At 43.1% G+C, this 18,622-nt stretch overlaps 1 protein-coding gene across 2 annotated transcripts in view; it reads left to right on the top strand.

Annotated features, from left to right (window-relative positions):
• The window catches only part of bcl9 (BCL9 transcription coactivator), an 87,114-nt gene extending 71,859 nt beyond the window's left edge, over nucleotides 1–15,255 (top strand). For both annotated transcript variants that reach the window (XM_057331334.1, XM_057331333.1), the window contains exons 4-11: nucleotides 1,655–2,055; nucleotides 4,404–4,738; nucleotides 8,221–8,331; nucleotides 8,721–8,880; nucleotides 9,697–9,796; nucleotides 9,882–12,168; nucleotides 12,397–12,678; nucleotides 12,767–15,255. In XM_057331334.1, coding sequence (XP_057187317.1) covers nucleotides 1,712–2,055; nucleotides 4,404–4,738; nucleotides 8,221–8,331; nucleotides 8,721–8,880; nucleotides 9,697–9,796; nucleotides 9,882–12,168; nucleotides 12,397–12,678; nucleotides 12,767–13,884 — 4,737 coding nt within the window. In that variant the 5' untranslated portion in view covers nucleotides 1,655–1,711 and the 3' untranslated portion in view covers nucleotides 13,885–15,255. The remainder of the gene's footprint in view (nucleotides 1–1,654; nucleotides 2,056–4,403; nucleotides 4,739–8,220; nucleotides 8,332–8,720; nucleotides 8,881–9,696; nucleotides 9,797–9,881; nucleotides 12,169–12,396; nucleotides 12,679–12,766) is intronic.
• The last annotated feature ends 3,367 nt before the right edge of the window (nucleotides 15,256–18,622 follow it).

The raw sequence follows: 18,622 nt of genomic DNA, 5'->3' as shown, positions 1-18,622 counted from the left end.
GCAACACAGAGGATATTAGGCCATAAACAACATGTACCAGTTCATTCAGTCTCATTTTGACTCAATTGACTCGTTAAGTAAAGGGAGTGTTCATTCAGTACATTCAACCAATGAAAGGGCTCCGTTACTGTGTACATTCGAACGCTATTGGCTCAGCACCTGAGCACATACATAACGCTGCAATAATGTCTTGCTCGAGTAGTGGGATTCATTCAATGCATTCAGTGAACCTTAGTCTTTCAAAAAGACATCTCACATAAACTGTAGTACATTTCTTTAATCATGCAAGCATCTTACATACAAGGGTCAATATTTTATTGTGCACACAAACTCACTTCATTACATCTCTTATCTGTACAGGGCAGCGCTGGTTTATTTCATAAGCACCAGCTCATGTTAGCAGGTATGTTAACGATGGATATAAAAACGTTTGTGCTTGAGTTTCGAAGTAACTTGCTTGCAATTGCGCCTCAAGTTTGTTTTGTTTAACCGGCGATTGCGAAAAAAAATAAGACACTTGATAAACCGCGTGATGACAACTCGAGGTTAGTTTCACTTTCGTTTCCGCTTCCAGTAATGTTTTCCTCCTCATGTCGAGTTTTCTTTGCCAAGTGCAGTATGAAATGGACTTTGTAGTTTGACGCGCACGATAAAAGCTGCACGCTGACGCATTGTTGCGTTTATTTCTGCTGTCTGTTAGACTGTAAGATTAATCCATATCGAGTCAAAATGCCAATAGCTTATCATCGTTTTTGAAATACATTTTATCGCGATTCGATATGATATCGTTTATCGGCACAGCCCTAATTATTCTCCATTCCTTGTTCTGTTTTTGCATACATATTTTGAGTGTCGTACAGATCCATGTGAATGGGCTTCTCCATATGATGTCTGGTGATGACTACAGAATCATCCAGCAATCTGTTAAATCTATCACACGCCTCCATGCAAGATATTATATGATTTATTTTGTATATTTTAGTTTCCAATCAGTTTTGGAGGATGGCCACTGCTTGGCAGATTCACAGTTTTACATTTTCTCACCTTCTTATGGTGAACTTCACAATGTTGTGAAGTGTTGTGCAGATTTTATGTTCGCCGTCTGACCGGTATTTTTAGGAACCTTGTCTTGGTTTTGTTTGGGATGGTCTTTGTTTATTCAGAGCTCTTATAAAAACATGTCTGCACACAAAAAGTAAATATGTGACTCAAAGCGTTACTGTGTTTTTGTGTGTATGAACATTTCTAATATTGGGACTGTTACAACAGATCTTTCCGGATGTTGTGTATTTTGATCGTTTTAATGTTTTTTTCTGGATAGCCCAGAAAGAACATTCTTCCATTTATTTACTCTCATGTCATTTTGAACGTGTATGACTTTCTTTGGCAGAATAAAAAAGATATTTCGAAGAATGTTGGTATCCAAACAACATTGGTCCCCATTGACCTCAAGTGTATGGGCACAAAACCATTTTCTCAGAATATCTTATAAAGAGTCTCATACATGTTTTGTATGACATGAGGGTGAATAAAGTTTATTTTTGGGCATACTATCCCTTTACCTTGTCTCTTATACTTTTATTAAAATCAAACGTAAACTACGCCGTCTCTCGTTGTTCTAAACAAAACCATGTTTGTTTGTTTTTGTGCGTAGTGTGGCCAGGGGCTGTGAGGGCTCCTCGGGGAGACTCCAGACAAGCCCACACAGAGAATGCTGGAGGTGCAGGAGGAGAGACCAACAGCAGCAGGCACCGCGACGGCCTCGGCAACCACCGCAGCTACTGGAACCGCAGGAAACGCTTCGGGCAGGAAGGAGAGGGCCAAAGAACGACAAGAGGAGGGCCGGGACTGCAGCAGCCCTGTCGCAACCCCCAACGCCGGGCCCCGGAGCGCCCGGGCTAAAACTACGCCCACCACCACTCATACGCACTCCCACAGACATACGCCCAGTCCACACCAGCACTCTACTGCTCCTGCTTCTGTCGCCCCGGGACTGACGTCAATGCATTCCAGCAATCCCAAAGTGAGGAACTCTCCATCGGCTAACACTCAGAGGTGAGGAAAACGTGTGCGTTTCTGTATGAACTGTCCCATAAGTGCCTTGTTTATGATATTTAATGTAATTTGCTTAGAAATACACAAAGTTTACTTTAGGGTTGCGGCAGCTAATTGATCAAATAGTTGATGAGAAACATCATTACTGATTCAGAGTCAGCAAACCTCTGTTGGTGACTGTGCAGTTTGCACATTGTTGCAAGGACAGCTTGTGAATTAATGCTGCCTTCAAGTCAGAATATTATACTGTAGATACAAGTTTCGAAGTACAAGTCATATTTACAAGTGGGAAACTTGAATACTGCATTATAAACGTGTCGCCGAGTTGTGATGCCGTACAAGATGTGTTGATTTCCAACATGATGGAAAGTAAGAGTGTTGTCAATGGTATGAACGATTTTGCCAAATTATTTCAAATTTATTTTATTCATTTTAAATGTGTGACGTATGGAACCGCTTATGAAAACCACAAGTTAGGCCTGTTAAAATATTACATTTTTGCTGCATGATTATCGTGACTAAAAGAATTCACAACAACGACATTATAGTGATATAAGTATTCGGAGATGTTTTTATGCAGTCAGTCAAATTTATCGTTAATTTGTTGTGTTGTGTGTTTTTCACTTAAAATACAAGTCTAGAGATACAGAGAGAGAGAGTTTGGAGCCATTGTGACTCGCCGGGTAAAACTTTACATGGGGGCTGAACTATTTACGATATTATTATATGTGTAGAATTAAGACGATATCGGTAATCGTGGTTTTTTATATCACGGTTATTGGCCATACCGCTAGTAAACGTGATGGGAAGAAAATACTAGGATTTCCATGATTTTAGTAATGGGCTACTCTATCGGTGTATAAATTAATGTGGCCAAAAAATCCGCAAGAAACCTCTTCGCTGTTTTGTTTGATTTACGCTACTTCCATTTTGTTTTCTAACTGGAAAACGTTACATGTCGTGATAACCAATGCTCACTCTGCGGTACGAGTTTCCCAAGTGCACTTCACAGCAGTTATTTCAATAAATTACAGAAATTATAGTCTTCTTCAGACAATAAATTTAAGAAATAATCAACAGATTATTAATCGAGTACCAAATTGTTAGTTGCAGCCCTCACTGGGATTGCGGATTAATTGTGAACATTACTACCTCTTACATGTATATTAAACCATTAAAAGCGCATGAGGACTTGATGTTGTAATATCTCTTTAATAAAGATCCACAACATCGGCAAATCATTTGCTGTCCATTTACTCGCAATTCCTACGCTTATGGTCTCTCGCGGACTGGAAACCAGCGCATGCTAAAGTAGCGGGGTAGCTGTGCCCTGAAGGCAGAATGGACCTGGAGAGCTTCCAGAACCTCATTGACCATATGAGAAACTGACCCACTTCTGTTCACCTCAGCTGCAGCTTATGCAACCCACCCTCCCTGCTGGACATCAGATCCAAAATGGCTGCCGTCGATGACTCGCTATTCTTGAGTTGGTTAATTAACCAATGCTGGTGCTCCTGGGAGTCCTTCAGGGAGCACAATGGCATATATCCTAATGACGACCCATGGAGCAGTTTTTCTAAGCAGGGTTGTTGGGAACTTGAACACTAATGTAATTCCTCATTTGGATTTATTCAGTATGTTGTCATTGTATATGGAATATAAGCCGACGTTCACATGTGACCTCCAACCATCCAGCCCTCATCCCATTGGCGTTGAATTGTTTCTAGGTAACCAGTCTCCGCAGACCCACGGCTTTGGTTAGGGATGAGGGCTAGCGTGCAGGAGATCTGGTTTGACGAGTTTTGATTAAATATTAACTTGGCACTTTGTCAACAGAGAGCAGGGCAAGGACATTAGGTCGCCGAAAGTGCTGTAATTACGTCAACGATACGCGTCAAGATTTCCCTCCTGTTATTCAATGGCATGGTTTCAGGGTGTGGTTGCCACAATTGCTCCGTCAGCTGCAAACGGTGCAAATATGACTCGGCTGTCTAGGTTTTCTTCAGTCTGGTCTGCATGTTTTGGCGTGTATTTTCTACAGCGAGGCACGTTGACGATCGGTGGAAAAGCAGTTGAAATGCCAGAAAGTCAGATCGATTGTGTAGTTCGTTTCACAAGACTCATTGTTATAAGGCTGTTTAAAAGCAAATGGTACCTTAAAGAATGTGTTTCACAGACAAAATAATCATATACAAGTTCTGAATGAATACAAAGGTGAATGAATGACCCATCAAGATCTGTCAAGATATCTTGACTAAAACCTGGCGTGCTTCCAAGACACACAGCCTCAGCCTTTATAGTAGCTTCTAGCTTGATTTAGATCTTGACCGTATCTTTCTGTTTCACAGCAGTCCGAAATCCAAGCAGGAGGCCATGGTGAGGTCGCCACCCGTGATGTCCCCCTCCAGCGCTGCACAGATGGACTCCAAACTGCCCAACCAGGGAAAGCAGGGGGGTGCCGGCAGCCAATCTCAGCCCTCTCCTTGTGACCCCAAGTCGCAGAGTGGAAGCCACACCCCCAAAGTTCCCCAGGGCCCTATAGGAAGTATGGGACTCAAAAATGGACAAGGCCTGAGTTCAGGCAATGGAGCAAAAGGCAAGATTAAAAGAGAGAGAAGCAATTCTGTGGAGTCGTTCGAACAGAGGGATACAGGAACACCCAGCAACGAAGGGGACCAGAAAGGTAAAAAACAATTGTGAAAATGCTGTTTGATCTAGAAAAGTCGAATCTGGGCTCTGGTTATCTATGTCTCGTTAATTGAAAAAAGGACTTCATAATGTGCTATTAGATGACCTCTTGGATAGGGTGGTTTTAATCATCTCCAGTGTCTTGGTCAGGTAATTATATTGAGCGGCGTCTTGATGTGAAGCTATTTGTGTAGAAGATTATGTTCACCTTGTGGCAGAGAAGTCTGTTATACATTGGCTCTAGCAGTGAATAGATGTTTCGTTTGAATAGGTTACCTTTGAGCCTTCAAGAAACATACCACCATAATCTTAAAGGGGATAGATCACAGAAGAACGTAAATTCTCTCATGAATTACCCTTGTGTCATTCCACAACCTTTCCACAAGACCTTTATTCATCTCAAGAACACAAATTAAAGTGGTAGTTCACCCAAAAATAAAAATTCTGAATTGTACTCCGCAGAACATAAAAGAAGATATTTTAAAGAAAGTTGGTAACCAAACATATTCACTTCTATTGTATGGACATAAAACCAATGCAAGTGAGTGGGTGCCAGTTATTCTTCAAAATATCTTATTTTGTGTTCTGCGAAAGAAAGTCACACAGGTTTGAAATGACAAGAGGGTGAGTAAATGTTTTTTCTCAAGATAAACAAAAGTCTTACGGTTGTGGAATGACATGAAGATGAGTATTAATGACAGAATTTTCATTCTTCTCTAAACTATCACTTTAATTTTTTACAAACAACACCATGTTATTTTGGTTATTATTTGTTACTTTTCTGCAGTGCTTTAATCACATTTTGTCATGTAATCTGGGTCCTCATGTTTAAACTTTGCATTTAAACACAGCGCTTAACCACCGTTGATAAGTTTTTTCAGGGTTGTCACGTTTTCTCTGCATTCAATATACTGAGAAACGTTTTCTGGGGGCCATCAAAGTTTTGTGAAAATGATTAAAAAATTGCCAGTGCCCAGATTTTTTAAAAGGAATAGTTCACCCAAAAATGAAAATTCTGCAATCATTTACTCACCCTCATGTAATTTCATAACTGTATAAATTACTTTGTTCTGATGAACATAGAGAAAGATATTTGGAAGAATGTTAGCTATGTTTAGCTCTGGAACATCATTGACTACCATAGTAGGAAAAAATAAATGATAGTAAAAGGTGCTCCAGAACGGTCTGTTTTCCTAAATTAAAAAAATGTTCAACAGAACAAAAAATATACAGTATATTTTTTTCTACTGTGGTAGTGGATGATGTCCCAGAACTGAAATTTTCCAAAATCTTATCAAAATATCTTTGTGTTCAACAGAACAAAGAAATTTATACAGGTTTGAAACAACCAGAGGGCAAGTAAATGATGTAAGAATTTTCGTTTTTGGGTGGACTATCCCTTTAAAAATATTCTAAGTGTCTGCGGGATGTGCACACATGTACACCAATTTTTTTTGTTAAATCCTGCTATGTGAACGGAAAGTTGTGTGTGGACGTTTCAGTGCCTGTTTTGTACATGCGCAACGTTTATACATCAGGCTTGGTTTTTGGAATGCCCTTTAATGGCCCAGTCTTCAAGCACACAACATATCCCAAGGGTCATACATTTTCACTCTTTCTGTCGTGTGCGCGTGTTTATCCATGTTCACACGCCACTTCAGGGTTGCACTAAAGGCTGAAGTGGCGCATAAAGACATCCACACCCCTGCACGTCTCCTAGTGGGAGAATCACTTTAAAAACCTGGTTTGGGAACGTACCATCTGTCCTGCGGAAAGGGGAACCTCTGTTTGTGTTTGACAAGGCTGATGGACCCTTTCTGGTTTATTTATGGCTTTGCATTAGTGTGAGACAAATCCATTTTAATTTGTAACGTTTAAAAATCTTTCTCTGTCAGAGCGGTAGCCCAGGCACGTATGCATTAGCTGTTGTCTCACGGGGACCGGGGTTCGGTTGTAGGCACGTTGTTAAACAAACAACACTGGCCCCCATTGACTTCCATTCTATGAACACAAAACCACTGAGACATTTCTCAAAATAACATTATTTTTTATTTATGCCGGCTAAACTATCTCTTTAAGTGCTTCTGTGTACCGTTTTGATATTCTTTTGCTTGGAACCTCAAGTGTTTATATGTTCTCTTAGTGTTTTGCCTGGAAAATCAGAGTCATTCATAAGCAGAATGTGCAGGTGTGTTAGACTTAAAAACCAAATGATATGATGCATTTGCATGTTTGGTTTTAATTGATCTGGAGGTAAATGTTTTGTTTCATATCATATCAGTATCCTGTTACTATTTTTCTGGTTGAGAAAGCACTCTTGATTCTTAAACCATTCCAGACTTCATTGAAAACCAGCTCGAGTGATTCATTCACATCACTAGGTCTGATTCTAAACATCTGATTGGAAACACCACACAAACCACTTTGCTTAAATGTTATCAGAGAAAAGATCACGACACTTCTGTTGTTAGTTCTTACCGCTACTGAAAAGCTAGAGATTTACATTTGAGAAAACTTGACTAGTTTGTTGTGACGACATTAATGCAATGCTTGTTGTTTGTGTACAAAGCTCATCCAGTTTATTTCCTTATTTTCGGTGTGCGTGACTGAGGAGCACAAACCTGTTTGGTTTCCTCTTGGGTACCAATGTGCTTTTATGCTCACAAAGAGACAACTTTTTGTTTGTGTGCGTGTTTGTTCAAGCTGTTGAGAGTTTGCGGTTTGTTTGAGTGTTGTCTGTACACAGGAAGTCTTGTTATCCCTTTTGACCCCACTGTGCCTCGACTTTGTGGTCTGGGAACTAACCACGATTATAGACATTAACATCGGCGGTGTGCATCATTCTATTGGCCTGCTTAAACTGACTGCAGTTTTATCGGCAGAGTTTACAAAGCAGATGTTTTGTTTGTAGTAACCCAGATAGCACAGGTACGTCTGTAAGATGTCTGCTAAAGATCTGGAGATCTGGAAAACGTCACATTTGATAAACGTCTTAGAAAAAATAGTTTTACATAAATTAAGATGTTTATTATTTATAAAGACATCTTCTAAATATCCATATGACATCGGCAGGAATGTATTGCTGATGAGCAAACAATTATAAAAATACATCTTGCAGACATCATATAGACGTCTCCCAGATGTATGTGTTCTTTTAGGGAAGCGTTCTAGCTTCAGGTTGAGCTAGCGTTGTTTGTGGTTTTGAAAAATCTAATCACACTGGAAAAGTGATGATGAAATGAAACGGCATTCTATTCTGCCAGGGAATTCTTTCTCTTTCTGCTTAAAATACTGTTCTGGATGGGAAAGTTTCTATTGCAATATTGCATCTTGAGAAAGTAGAACAATTTAAAATGTGTGAAGAAAAGACTTTGTATGCTAAACAATATGTTAATTTATAATACCACCCGTAAATGCATCTTGTGACCATCTCATGAACGTCACTAATCTTTTCCTCTCTCTTGTGTCTTTCTGAAGAACTAGGCAGTAGAGCGAAAAGGTTATGTGTCGGAGAGCGACGGTTGCCTTACAGTGGTGCAGATTGGTGTTCAGGAGGAGAGAGTGATGAAGATGACACAGGATTCTTCAGTACGTTTTGCTTTGTTTTTACAAAAAAATGCATTGCCTCTAAAGAGCAAGATTCTTTATTGGATCGTAATGTATGAAAATCCTAATGATATTGTAGCATAGCTGCACAAATTCAATATGCATGATCCAAATTATGCATCAAGAATGTACAGTGTTTTACAGTATTTCAAAGACAAAAGCACCTTAATAAATATTGTTTGCAAATGGCCTTAGTCATATTAAGAAATCATTTTGCTGCAAAAACAGTTCGCTGCATGCTACGGTCAATCAAAAAGGATCGGAATGTACTGCAGGAAACAATATTCCAAATAGGAATGGTAATACGCACCGTGTTGTAACCGGTGGTCTGTGACGATCTAATCTTTAATCTTTTATGTTTTCTTGCACAGATTGTAACTCTACAGATATCAAGCCAGATCCAGGCTCTCTTTCTGCCTCCACGCCTACCCACAATACAGTTGGAGGACAGAGTGCAGCGTCTGAACTGGGGAGTGGGCAGAAGCCTGGGTCAAAGGTTGTTTACGTCTTCACCACAGAGATGGCCAACAAGTAAATATTTCACTTTATTTATCAGCTGTGCTTGTTATCATATTAGAGTTGTTAGGAAATGCTTTGTAATGTTATAAAACAGAAGAAAAAAAAATGAGTAAAGGGATGAAAACACTGTAGTGCAAGACTTTGCAAGGTTTTATTCATCCAGAAATAATTGGATGATGACAAGTGGCCATCGCATACGTGCATACCGAGCCAGAGCAAATGCGAGGTTCCTACAACAATGCCTAAAAAGCTATTTGACGAAAACAACGAGAACTTCTTATTCTTCAAATAACATGCACTAGGAACTTGTTCAGTATAAAACCAAAACATTTATGTTAAGTTTTATGTCAACGTGAAGATACACTGCTGAAATGCAGACGTGCCATGTTTTTGTCAGTCTTAACAAGGGAAAGCCTTTCTTTCTCCCCTCTCGTTCTCCTTTTCTATTACTGAGGCCCATTCTCTTCTTTGATGGGCTAATAAAAACTGTAGAAGTGGTTAAAGACAAAGTGTTTGAGCACTGAAAGCAACACGTTTGGCTAAACTAGAGAGACCTTCAGATGGCAGACTGTGGGATGCCAAATAATAGTGACCGGCTGTGTCAGAAACTCTGTCAGACACGCTGTGGCCATAAGGAGAGTCTCCCACAGTGGTGCCATTGCTGCTCTTCCGTCAGTCTAAAGTCTAGTGTTTGTTCATCTTTTCATAGCAATGATCTGCATTGTCACATTCCAAGTGTTGGGGGATAAATCAGTTTTAATATATAACCATGTTCTTCATCAATAGCAATTATGCAAAATTTTAAACATTGTTTTTTTTCTATTTCAGGGCAGCAGATGCGGTCATAACAGGGCATGTAGACAACATAATTAATTATCACATGAATAATATCTCTAACGGCAAGGGTGGAAAGCCCCAGCCACCTCTGGTAAGAAAAAAAGAAAGCGCTACATTTGGTGAGTGCAACTTAATGTCAATTTGCATAAAAGTAACCTATTTTTATTTCGTTTCAGAACAATCAGATTGGCTCCTTAAGAAACGACACAAAACAGCAGGGAGTATCCTCCCAGCAACAGCCCTCATCTCACTCCAGTGACCAGAACCACCAAGCAGCCTCTAAAGTAGCGCAGTCAGGCCAGCAGCAACAACCTCAAGCGCAACCCACCCAACCTCAGCAGTCAAATCAGGGGGCCAAACCATCTAGCCTTCCTTCAGACAGCGCACCTTCAGGGGGTATGGACTCTAAGAGCCTCCCTAGCAGTAGCCCGCAAGATGGTGCCGGATCCCAAGATGGTAGCAATTCTGCTGGTACACCTGGTAGTCAGGCCTCTAACCAGCCTCCCAACGCAGGCCCTCAACAGAGCTTCCCATCCCTAGATCTGCCGAAGGGAGCAGATGCTAAGCTTACAGCTCAACACCACCAGCAGCTGGCTCATGAGATCATGTCTAGCATGGGGGACAACTCTGAGGGTCTTTCTCAAGAGCAACTAGAGCATCGGGAGCGCTCCTTACAGACTCTGCGTGATATACAGCGCATGCTCTTCCCAGATGACAAAGACATGGCTTCCATGGGCCAAGGAAACATGGGTGGACTTCCACCCAATGCTGCAATGATAGAAGGAATGTCCAAGAAACTAGAACAAGGACCTCTTCAAGCCATGATGGCCCAGTCACAAAGTCTTGGGAAACCTGGTGGCCCAGGAGGGCCACGTCCTGATGGACCCCCCTTTGGTCCGCCAGGTCCTAGAGACATGCCCTTTTCCCCAGATGACCTTGGACCTGGTCCTCAGGGTCCAGGGCCTATGAACTCGCACCCAGGCCCTGGTGGAGAGCATGGAGACCACATGACACCAGAGCAGATAGCCTGGCTAAAACTGCAGCAGGAGTTCTATGAGGAGAAAAAGCGCAAACAGGAACACATGCAGCATAGACCAATGGGAGAAATGATGCTTCACCAGGGTGGACCTAGAGGGATGATGCGAGGCCCACCGCCACCCTACCAGATGAATCCTGGAGAGGTGTGGGGCCCTGGTGGGCCTGAACCATTCCCTGACCAGATGAGCATGGGCCCCAGAGGCATGCATCCACACATGCAGAGGATGCCTGGCTTCCCAGGAATGATGAACCCTGAAATGGAAGGAGGGCCTAATGCCATGCCCAGACAAGGAATGAACTGGCCTGACGATATGCCCAAGATGGGGGATGGGAGGGGGTTTCCACCTGGCCAGGGAATGTTTGTAGGTCCAGGTGGACGTGTGGAAAGATTCCCCAATCCTCAGTCTGTACAGGAGGCTATGTTTCATCAAGGTATGGGTGATAAACAAGGCATGGGGCTTCCACCTGGCATGATGATGGAGATGAACCGAATGATGGGTAACCAAAGACCCATGGAGCCTGGAAACGGGGGTGGCATGATGTTTCCAAGAATGCCTGGTGATGGTCCCATGAGCCCCTCATCGAGAATGGAGTTTGTAAAGGGTCTCGGCCGTGACATGGGTGAATTTGGCATGGGACCTGGAAATCTCAATGTGAACATGGGGCCTAATCCTCAGATGATGCCTCCTAAAATGAGAGATCCACAAATGAATCTTAGTCCAGAGGAAATTATGAAGATGAGGCAAGGTGGTTTACCAATGCCTGAGAATGTGGTACCTCCGCAAAGAATGATGCAAGGGCCACCTTTCCCTGACCAGCCCCACACAGGTGACCTCAACATGGGACCCAATAGACAGTTTCCTGGCATGGGTCCTCAAGGCCCTGGTAATCAAAGGGGCCCCAGAGGCGAGCCCCCATTTGGCCCTGACCAAAGAGGTCATGTTGGGGGGAATGGTCGCCTCAGTCACATGCCTCCTTTACCACCCAATCAGGGTCCCAACAGCTCAGGGCCTCCACCTGGCCAGAGAAATATAGGTCGTAAACCCTCTGACTTAAGTGTCCAGTCTGGCCCCGCTAACTCGCCGAATGTCAACCCACTAAAGTCGCCAACACTGCGGCAGGTCCAGTCACCCATGCTGGGCTCACCATCAGGTAACCTCAAGTCTCCCCAGACACCATCCCAGCTGGCTGGCATGCTTAGTGGGCCATCAGCTGCAGCAGTAGCAGCAGCTGCAGCCATTAAGTCTCCTCCCATGATGGGGTCAGCAGGAGCATCACCCGTCCATATGAAGTCTCCTTCGCTTCCTGCTCCCTCCCCAGGCTGGACGTCATCGCCCAAGCCACCCATGCAAAGCCCAGGAATTCCTCAGAACAAGCCTTCCCTTAGTATGACATCACCAAATATGATGGGCGGTGTAGATCAAGGTAAAACGAAAAACAATCTCTGTATTTTTTTGTTCACATAGATGTGGATGCAGTCTTTGTTTAGTGGCCTAAAACTATAAGCTATTGGCTGTTGCTTTTTATTTGGTTACAATTAATTTTTTTTATTGTGTTTGTGCAGCCCTTGAGCTGCCAACGGTCATTGGTAAATGCTGGTCTTCACTCCTCTCCTCCTTTCTTATGTCTTCTTTCTTGTACTTCCCCTCCCAGGTGGTAATCCTCCTTCAGCTCCTCCATCCAGTAATTCGTCCAATCAACCAGGTTCCATCAACGTTCCAGGAAGTCTTCCATCCAGTAGTCCCTACAACATGCCCCCAGAGCCAACGCTATCCCAAAATCCACTTTCCATCATGATGTCCCGCATGTCCAAGTTTGCCATGCCAAGCTCTACACCCCTCTACCATGATGCAATCAAAACTGTGGCCAGCTCCGATGATGACTCGCCGCCTGCTCGATCTCCCAACCTGCCATCTATGAACAACAGCATGTCTGGTAAGAGATGGTTTGCATAGGAATAAAAAAATGTAATTTCCTAGATCATTTGCTGAAAAGCACAATATCTTTTATTATCCATTTGCAGGAATGGTTGCAAACCATCACCCAGGACATCCTCGAATGATGACGCCCAACTCTTCTGGCCCCATGCCTTCCCTCAGCCCGATGGGAATGAACACTATGGGCTCCCAGCCACTTTCACATGGTATGCCAAACCAGATGCCCTCGCCTAACCCCATGGGCCCAAATATGCCTCCTCATGGTGGACCTATGGGCCCAGGCATGATGCCTCATGGTATGATGATGAACCCTATTTCCCAAGATCCTGGCATGGGCAACAACCAGATGATGTCACAGGGACGCATGGGTCTTCCTCATCGAGGGCAGGGCTTCCCCCCAGGGCAGTCGCCGCCGCAGCAGATCCCCTTCCCTCACAACGGTCCTGGGCCCCAGAGCGGTTTCCCACATGGGATAGGTTTCCAGGGAGAAGGAGGCCCACTTGGCAGGATGGGCAGTATGCCTCACGGGCCTGGTGGAGAGCCGGTTATGTGCAAACCTAACACTCCAGGAGGCCAGGAGTTTAATAACATGCCCGGTGTCTTTAATGATTCAGATCTACATGAGGTGATGCGACCAGGTGCGTCAGGTATCCCCGAGTTTGATCTTTCTCGAATTATTCCTTCTGAGAAGCCCAGCCAGACTTTGTCCTACTTCCCTCGCGGTGGGGACGCCCCCATTGGGAAGCCACCCCACCCGTCCGTCCCACCTGGCTTTCCTCAAATGCAGGGGATAATGGGTGAGGGCAACCCAAGGATGGGCCACCCCATGCAGGGAATGGGGGGCCCTCCAGGCCCTGGACACATGGGACCACAGGACATGCCCATGGGTAATCCAGGCCATAACCTCATGAGGCCCCCCGGTTTCATGAGTCAGGGTATGATGGGGCCGCAGCACAGGATGTTGTCTCCTGGGCAGCAGCCAGGAATGATGGGAGGCCCTGGAATGATGCAGGGAAAGGAAAGGCCGATGTACAACCACCCTGGCCCTGTGGGCTCTCCCAATATGATGATGTCACTACAAGGGATGAGTGGGCCTCAGCAGACTATGATGATGCCTTCTCAGATGAGGCCTCGAGGAATGGCAGCTGATATGGGCATGGGATTTAATCCTGGCCCTGGAAACCCTGGGAATATAATGTTTTGAGCCTCCACTATAGTTACATACAATCAAAACTGTTTAACCTGTGAAATAAAAACACCTTCATAAAGAAAAACAACAAGGAACGTAGAGAGATGTGGAAACCTGGACATTTTCAGTGCACATACACACCTGGGTACAACAAGGTTTATACCTTACACAGTGATAGACAGCTGTCATATACTCATGGATGTGTTCACAGGGAATTCTTTCCAGTGGGTAATATCATTTAACAGGCGGAAGTGTGAGAGAGGCCAAGTGTGCTTACCTCATCATTGGACCTGGAATAGGCTTTTTGGAAACTTGGGAATGTATATGGAATTTACAAGACTAAGTAATGTCAAGGATATTCGCTTGATATTGTGGATATGTCGCCACATATAAAGCCCACAGCAAACCAAGTATGAAAGTCTAGAAGTGTTGCTGTACTTTTATATATGGGTGGAAACTGAGACTGTTGAAAAAAACGAACTAAAAGAACAAACGGAAAAGTCAAGGAACATTTTGTTACAAGGTGCACCGTCTTGGCTATATGTTTACATCTCATTGCATCACTTCCCTCCAGACAGGAAATGCTCTTTGTATGTGTGTACTGTACTTGTGTTGTTAAAGGGATTCTACCAGTGGTTTCTATAGTTTTTTCATCTTCATTTGTAAAGGGGGGATTGAGGTGGTCACCCGTGGCCAATGCGTGACACGACACCGCCGCAAAATACTGTGTACTGTGGGGCGTACAGAATATTTTAAATTTAATTTTCTTCGCTACTCCAGTGTATGATAAAACCAAACTAAGACCTCATACAGATCATAGTATTATTAAAAAAGCACAAACAAGAATTAACTGTAAAGAATAAAGTGTTTTTCTTTTCTCCTTTTTTTATTGTAGAGGAGAACACTTTGACAGTCAGTAGGAGCAGTAATCAGATGTATGCAGTGTGGTCTCCCGTTCCCATTTGAAAAACTTCTGTAAGCTGGTCTGGGTGACTGTGAGGGGTGGGGACATTTTAGGTCCCTGTAACCAGCACTCAATTCTGCAGTGGTGCTCGGGCTACCGTCTGCGTGTCTGTGTCTATCTGACGAGGACTGCAGTCAGGCTTTCGCTGTTCGCCACCACTGCGGAATACGTTGAAAATATTTTTTTTTAATTGCGTGGCTGTGTACAGCTATACAGTGCAGCGCTGACAACATCTGAGCTACTGGAGGGTGGGCTTTTTTTTGTAGAAAAGAAATGACTATTAAAACAGAAAAAAGCTAATAGGATGTCATCTTGTCCCTGCCCCTCCTGTTTATGATCGTCATGTGTAACTCCATTGAATTTGGTACTGAACCACTTCCTAAGGCTGGGCTGTGGTGTTGGACAACAAATAAAGTATATTGTTTGGTATAAACCGTCTCAATGCTTGTGTTTGTCCTGTGGGTTTAATGGTGTTGTTGTGCCCCCTGCTGGCAGTTTAGCTTTATGCTTTGTCACCTTTTTAGGGAAGGTAGCAATTTTTGCCTGACGGCTGCATAGAGCAAGAAGTTAACACATTAACTTTTGCACTTTATGGTTTCTGTTAACATGAATATATTTATTTAATGATAATGGGCTGTACTGCATTTAATTTTAGAATTGGGTGGGGTAGTACATGCATTAAAATCTTAAATAAATGAAAGAAGCAAGGGACAGTGTGGCTTGCTATAACATTTTTGATTGACAGAAGTTCATTTTCCACGGAGTGTGGGCTGTTTATAGACGATTTAAGCAGCAGCAGCAACATAAACATTATGTGGCCCAAACATAACATCCGGTAGACCTCCACAAAGAATCAATAGCTGTCCCTGATAGCACACATCATTTGATGTCTGCATTTTCGTCTGCAAGACATCTGGCAGATGCTGTTTGCTCATCTGCCCTACGTCTCTGAGACGTCTGTTAGATGTGTATGATTTAGAATGGATGTACAACAGCTCTTTCTAAGATGGTTAGCAGATGTTTTCCAGATCTCCAGATCTTTAGCAGACATCTTACAGATGTACCTGTGCTATCTGGGTGTTATGTAGTTTCAATTGAATTTGAATCAATAGACAAAAAAAATTAATACAAATGTATACGAATGTGAAATGATATCAAATCAATTTATATATTAAAACCAAACAGACCGGAAGCTATAACTTCGGGTCAGGCATGTGTGTCCGATGAAGTTTAGGCCGTTTCTCAATTCTAAGGGTGTACTCTCACTAGGCAATCTGAACTGTGCCCAAGCACGTTTGACCCCCAAAGCCCGGTTCATTTGACTAGTGTGATCGCTCCGTATCATGCCCGGGCATGGTTCGTTTAGCGGTCCCTGGCTCGCTTGGAAGAGGTGGGCCAGAGCACGGTGTGGTTGGGCTTGGGCGTGGTACACGTGTAGTGTGAGCGCAGAACTGAAAGCATAGCGTAAATTATGCGACTCTTTAAATTCCTGCCTGAGATTCAGCTGTCACCGTAAAAAACTGATAAACAGCACACTTACACGTTTAGGCGTGTGTCATCGCAGCCAAACTACTCCAGGTTTGTCAAACATGAGTCCTCTGAGTCCACACTTTGTGACGTCATGAAGTGTAGACCTATAGGGCACTAGACACGAGTCCACAAGGGTACATGGGAGCGCATTTTTGGGATAGACTTGAGGTTGTCATGCTGGAAAGAGGAAGCAGTACTTTCTAATCACTCTCGCGGTACTTTGATGTCATCCGCTGATGGGTCTGCACATCACAGCCGCAACATGAAGTTGACCACGCTGTTGTCCCGTTGTTGTTATTTGGGACAGGACATTCTGGTTTTCACAGTTCTGTATTTCAAATGGTGATCGTGCTACCTGAGCGGGTCATATGGCGTGAATACGCGGGTCATATGGCGCGAATACGTGTTTTTCTGTGTCTTTGGTGTGTTGCCCATGCATGTATTAGACACATAAAATTGCAAAAATGAAAATGTCTGAACAAAAGATGCATTCTATCTAAAAGCGAATGCTCACCCAGACCTGCCTGAAACGCCTCGTGTAACCACACCCCCACAAATCTACATCAGTTCGTGGTATGATTTGACTAAGTCCGCCCAAATGTATACACAAGTAAGGTGGGCGTACCTGTCAGTACAATTGCTTTGGAACCTGATGTTCCAAATATGGTAAGACATAAGAGGCGTTACACGCTTGCAGTATTCCACCAATCACTACGCACTGGTTAACTGGCCAATCATAGCACAACTCGCTTTTCAGAGCGATGAGCTTTGTAAAAAATATGCGTTTCAGAGAGGCGGGGCAAAGAGGAGATACAAACATGCACGGTATGTGGAAAATACAGCGTTTTTGAACCTTAATCGTGTATACACATTGCATTACATCTAAAACAAACCATAATATTCGTTTTAGCCGTGTCATACGACCCCTTTAAGCAGTAGATGTTTGTAATGCAACTGCTTATATATATTTATTTATTTACCATATGTGTATAATGTGTTCCTAATATGCACATATGTTGTTACTTAACATTTCTGTATAATACAAAAGCTGTCTTGTTCTGCTTTACATAGCCCAGAGACTATTAAGCTTCACCTTAAGTAAGAAAACACATTGCATTCAAAGTTTTTATACTTTAATAGTTGGCTTAATAAGAAATAAATAAGCAATAATGTGAAAAAAGAAACTGTTTTGATTTTGAGTTTTATCAAAACATACATTGAAAAATTCTGTGTATGGTGACGTCCACGACACTCCTCCCATCCGTTCTCTAATTGGTCGTTCGCAATGATTCCTGGGTAGGTAACTTAAGCGGAGCCTGTTTCAATGCTGGCTTCGCCAAAGACCGCATCGTGGACACAAAGGCGGCGCTCGCGAGCACACCTCTTAGCGCAAAAAAGACAAATGGGACACCCTATGTCAGACGTCATATAGACATAAAAAAGATGTTTGTAAGATGTTTATGATTTAGTATGGATGTAAAACTGCTCTTTCTAAGATGTTTAGCAGATGTTTTTACACAGCAGATGTTTTCCAGATCTTTATCAGACGTCTCCGTGACGTATTGCAGATGAGCAAAGTACGTATTGCAGATGTAAATGCAGACGTCAAACACACGTAAGCCAGATGGAGTGTGCTATCAGGGTACGGACTCGTAGACTTGGCGAGCACGCGCAATTTAAGTCCACCAGACCGCAAGTCCACATGAAGTGTGCCATTTGGGACAGGGCTAAGATAAGAACGCAAAGAACGGACAGTGACGCGCCGTAGTGACTTTTGAGACTTCAAGCGGATTCCGTAGGTGCGCAAGGCTGCATACGATGCATCCTTGATATCGAGAACACACCCGGGTACTTTCATGCGTTCTCTGTTCTTGTATTCTTGAGTATTGGAACCGGCCTGTGACGGTTATTGATGACGTAGAGCGAGAACACGAGCACACAAGACCACTGAAGAACGCCTATTGAGAAACGGCCCTATAGATTTTAATTCTTGAAGAGGCAAGTTCACTAATACATTGTGTAGGTTAACAGACATAAAACTTAAGTTATAACCCTAAAAACGACCCTTAGTTTAAACGGAAATGTTTTGCATTCTGTGCATTGTATGCATTGCTATAAAATGTAATAAGTACGTAGGATTGTAGTTGCATTTATAATCATATACCTAATTCGTTTTGGAAACAGCACAGTCCTGTTCCATCCTGTGTCTCTTTTCCCCAACACATGACGTGAAGAGATTGCGTTCAAGGTTCTGCTGCT

This window comes from Triplophysa rosa, linkage group LG4, assembly GCF_024868665.1.
Source record: "Triplophysa rosa linkage group LG4, Trosa_1v2, whole genome shotgun sequence".
Lineage (NCBI taxonomy): Eukaryota > Metazoa > Chordata > Actinopteri > Cypriniformes > Nemacheilidae > Triplophysa > Triplophysa rosa.
The sequence above is the reverse complement of the archived record's forward strand: the minus strand, read 5'-3'. Positions and strand labels throughout refer to the sequence as shown.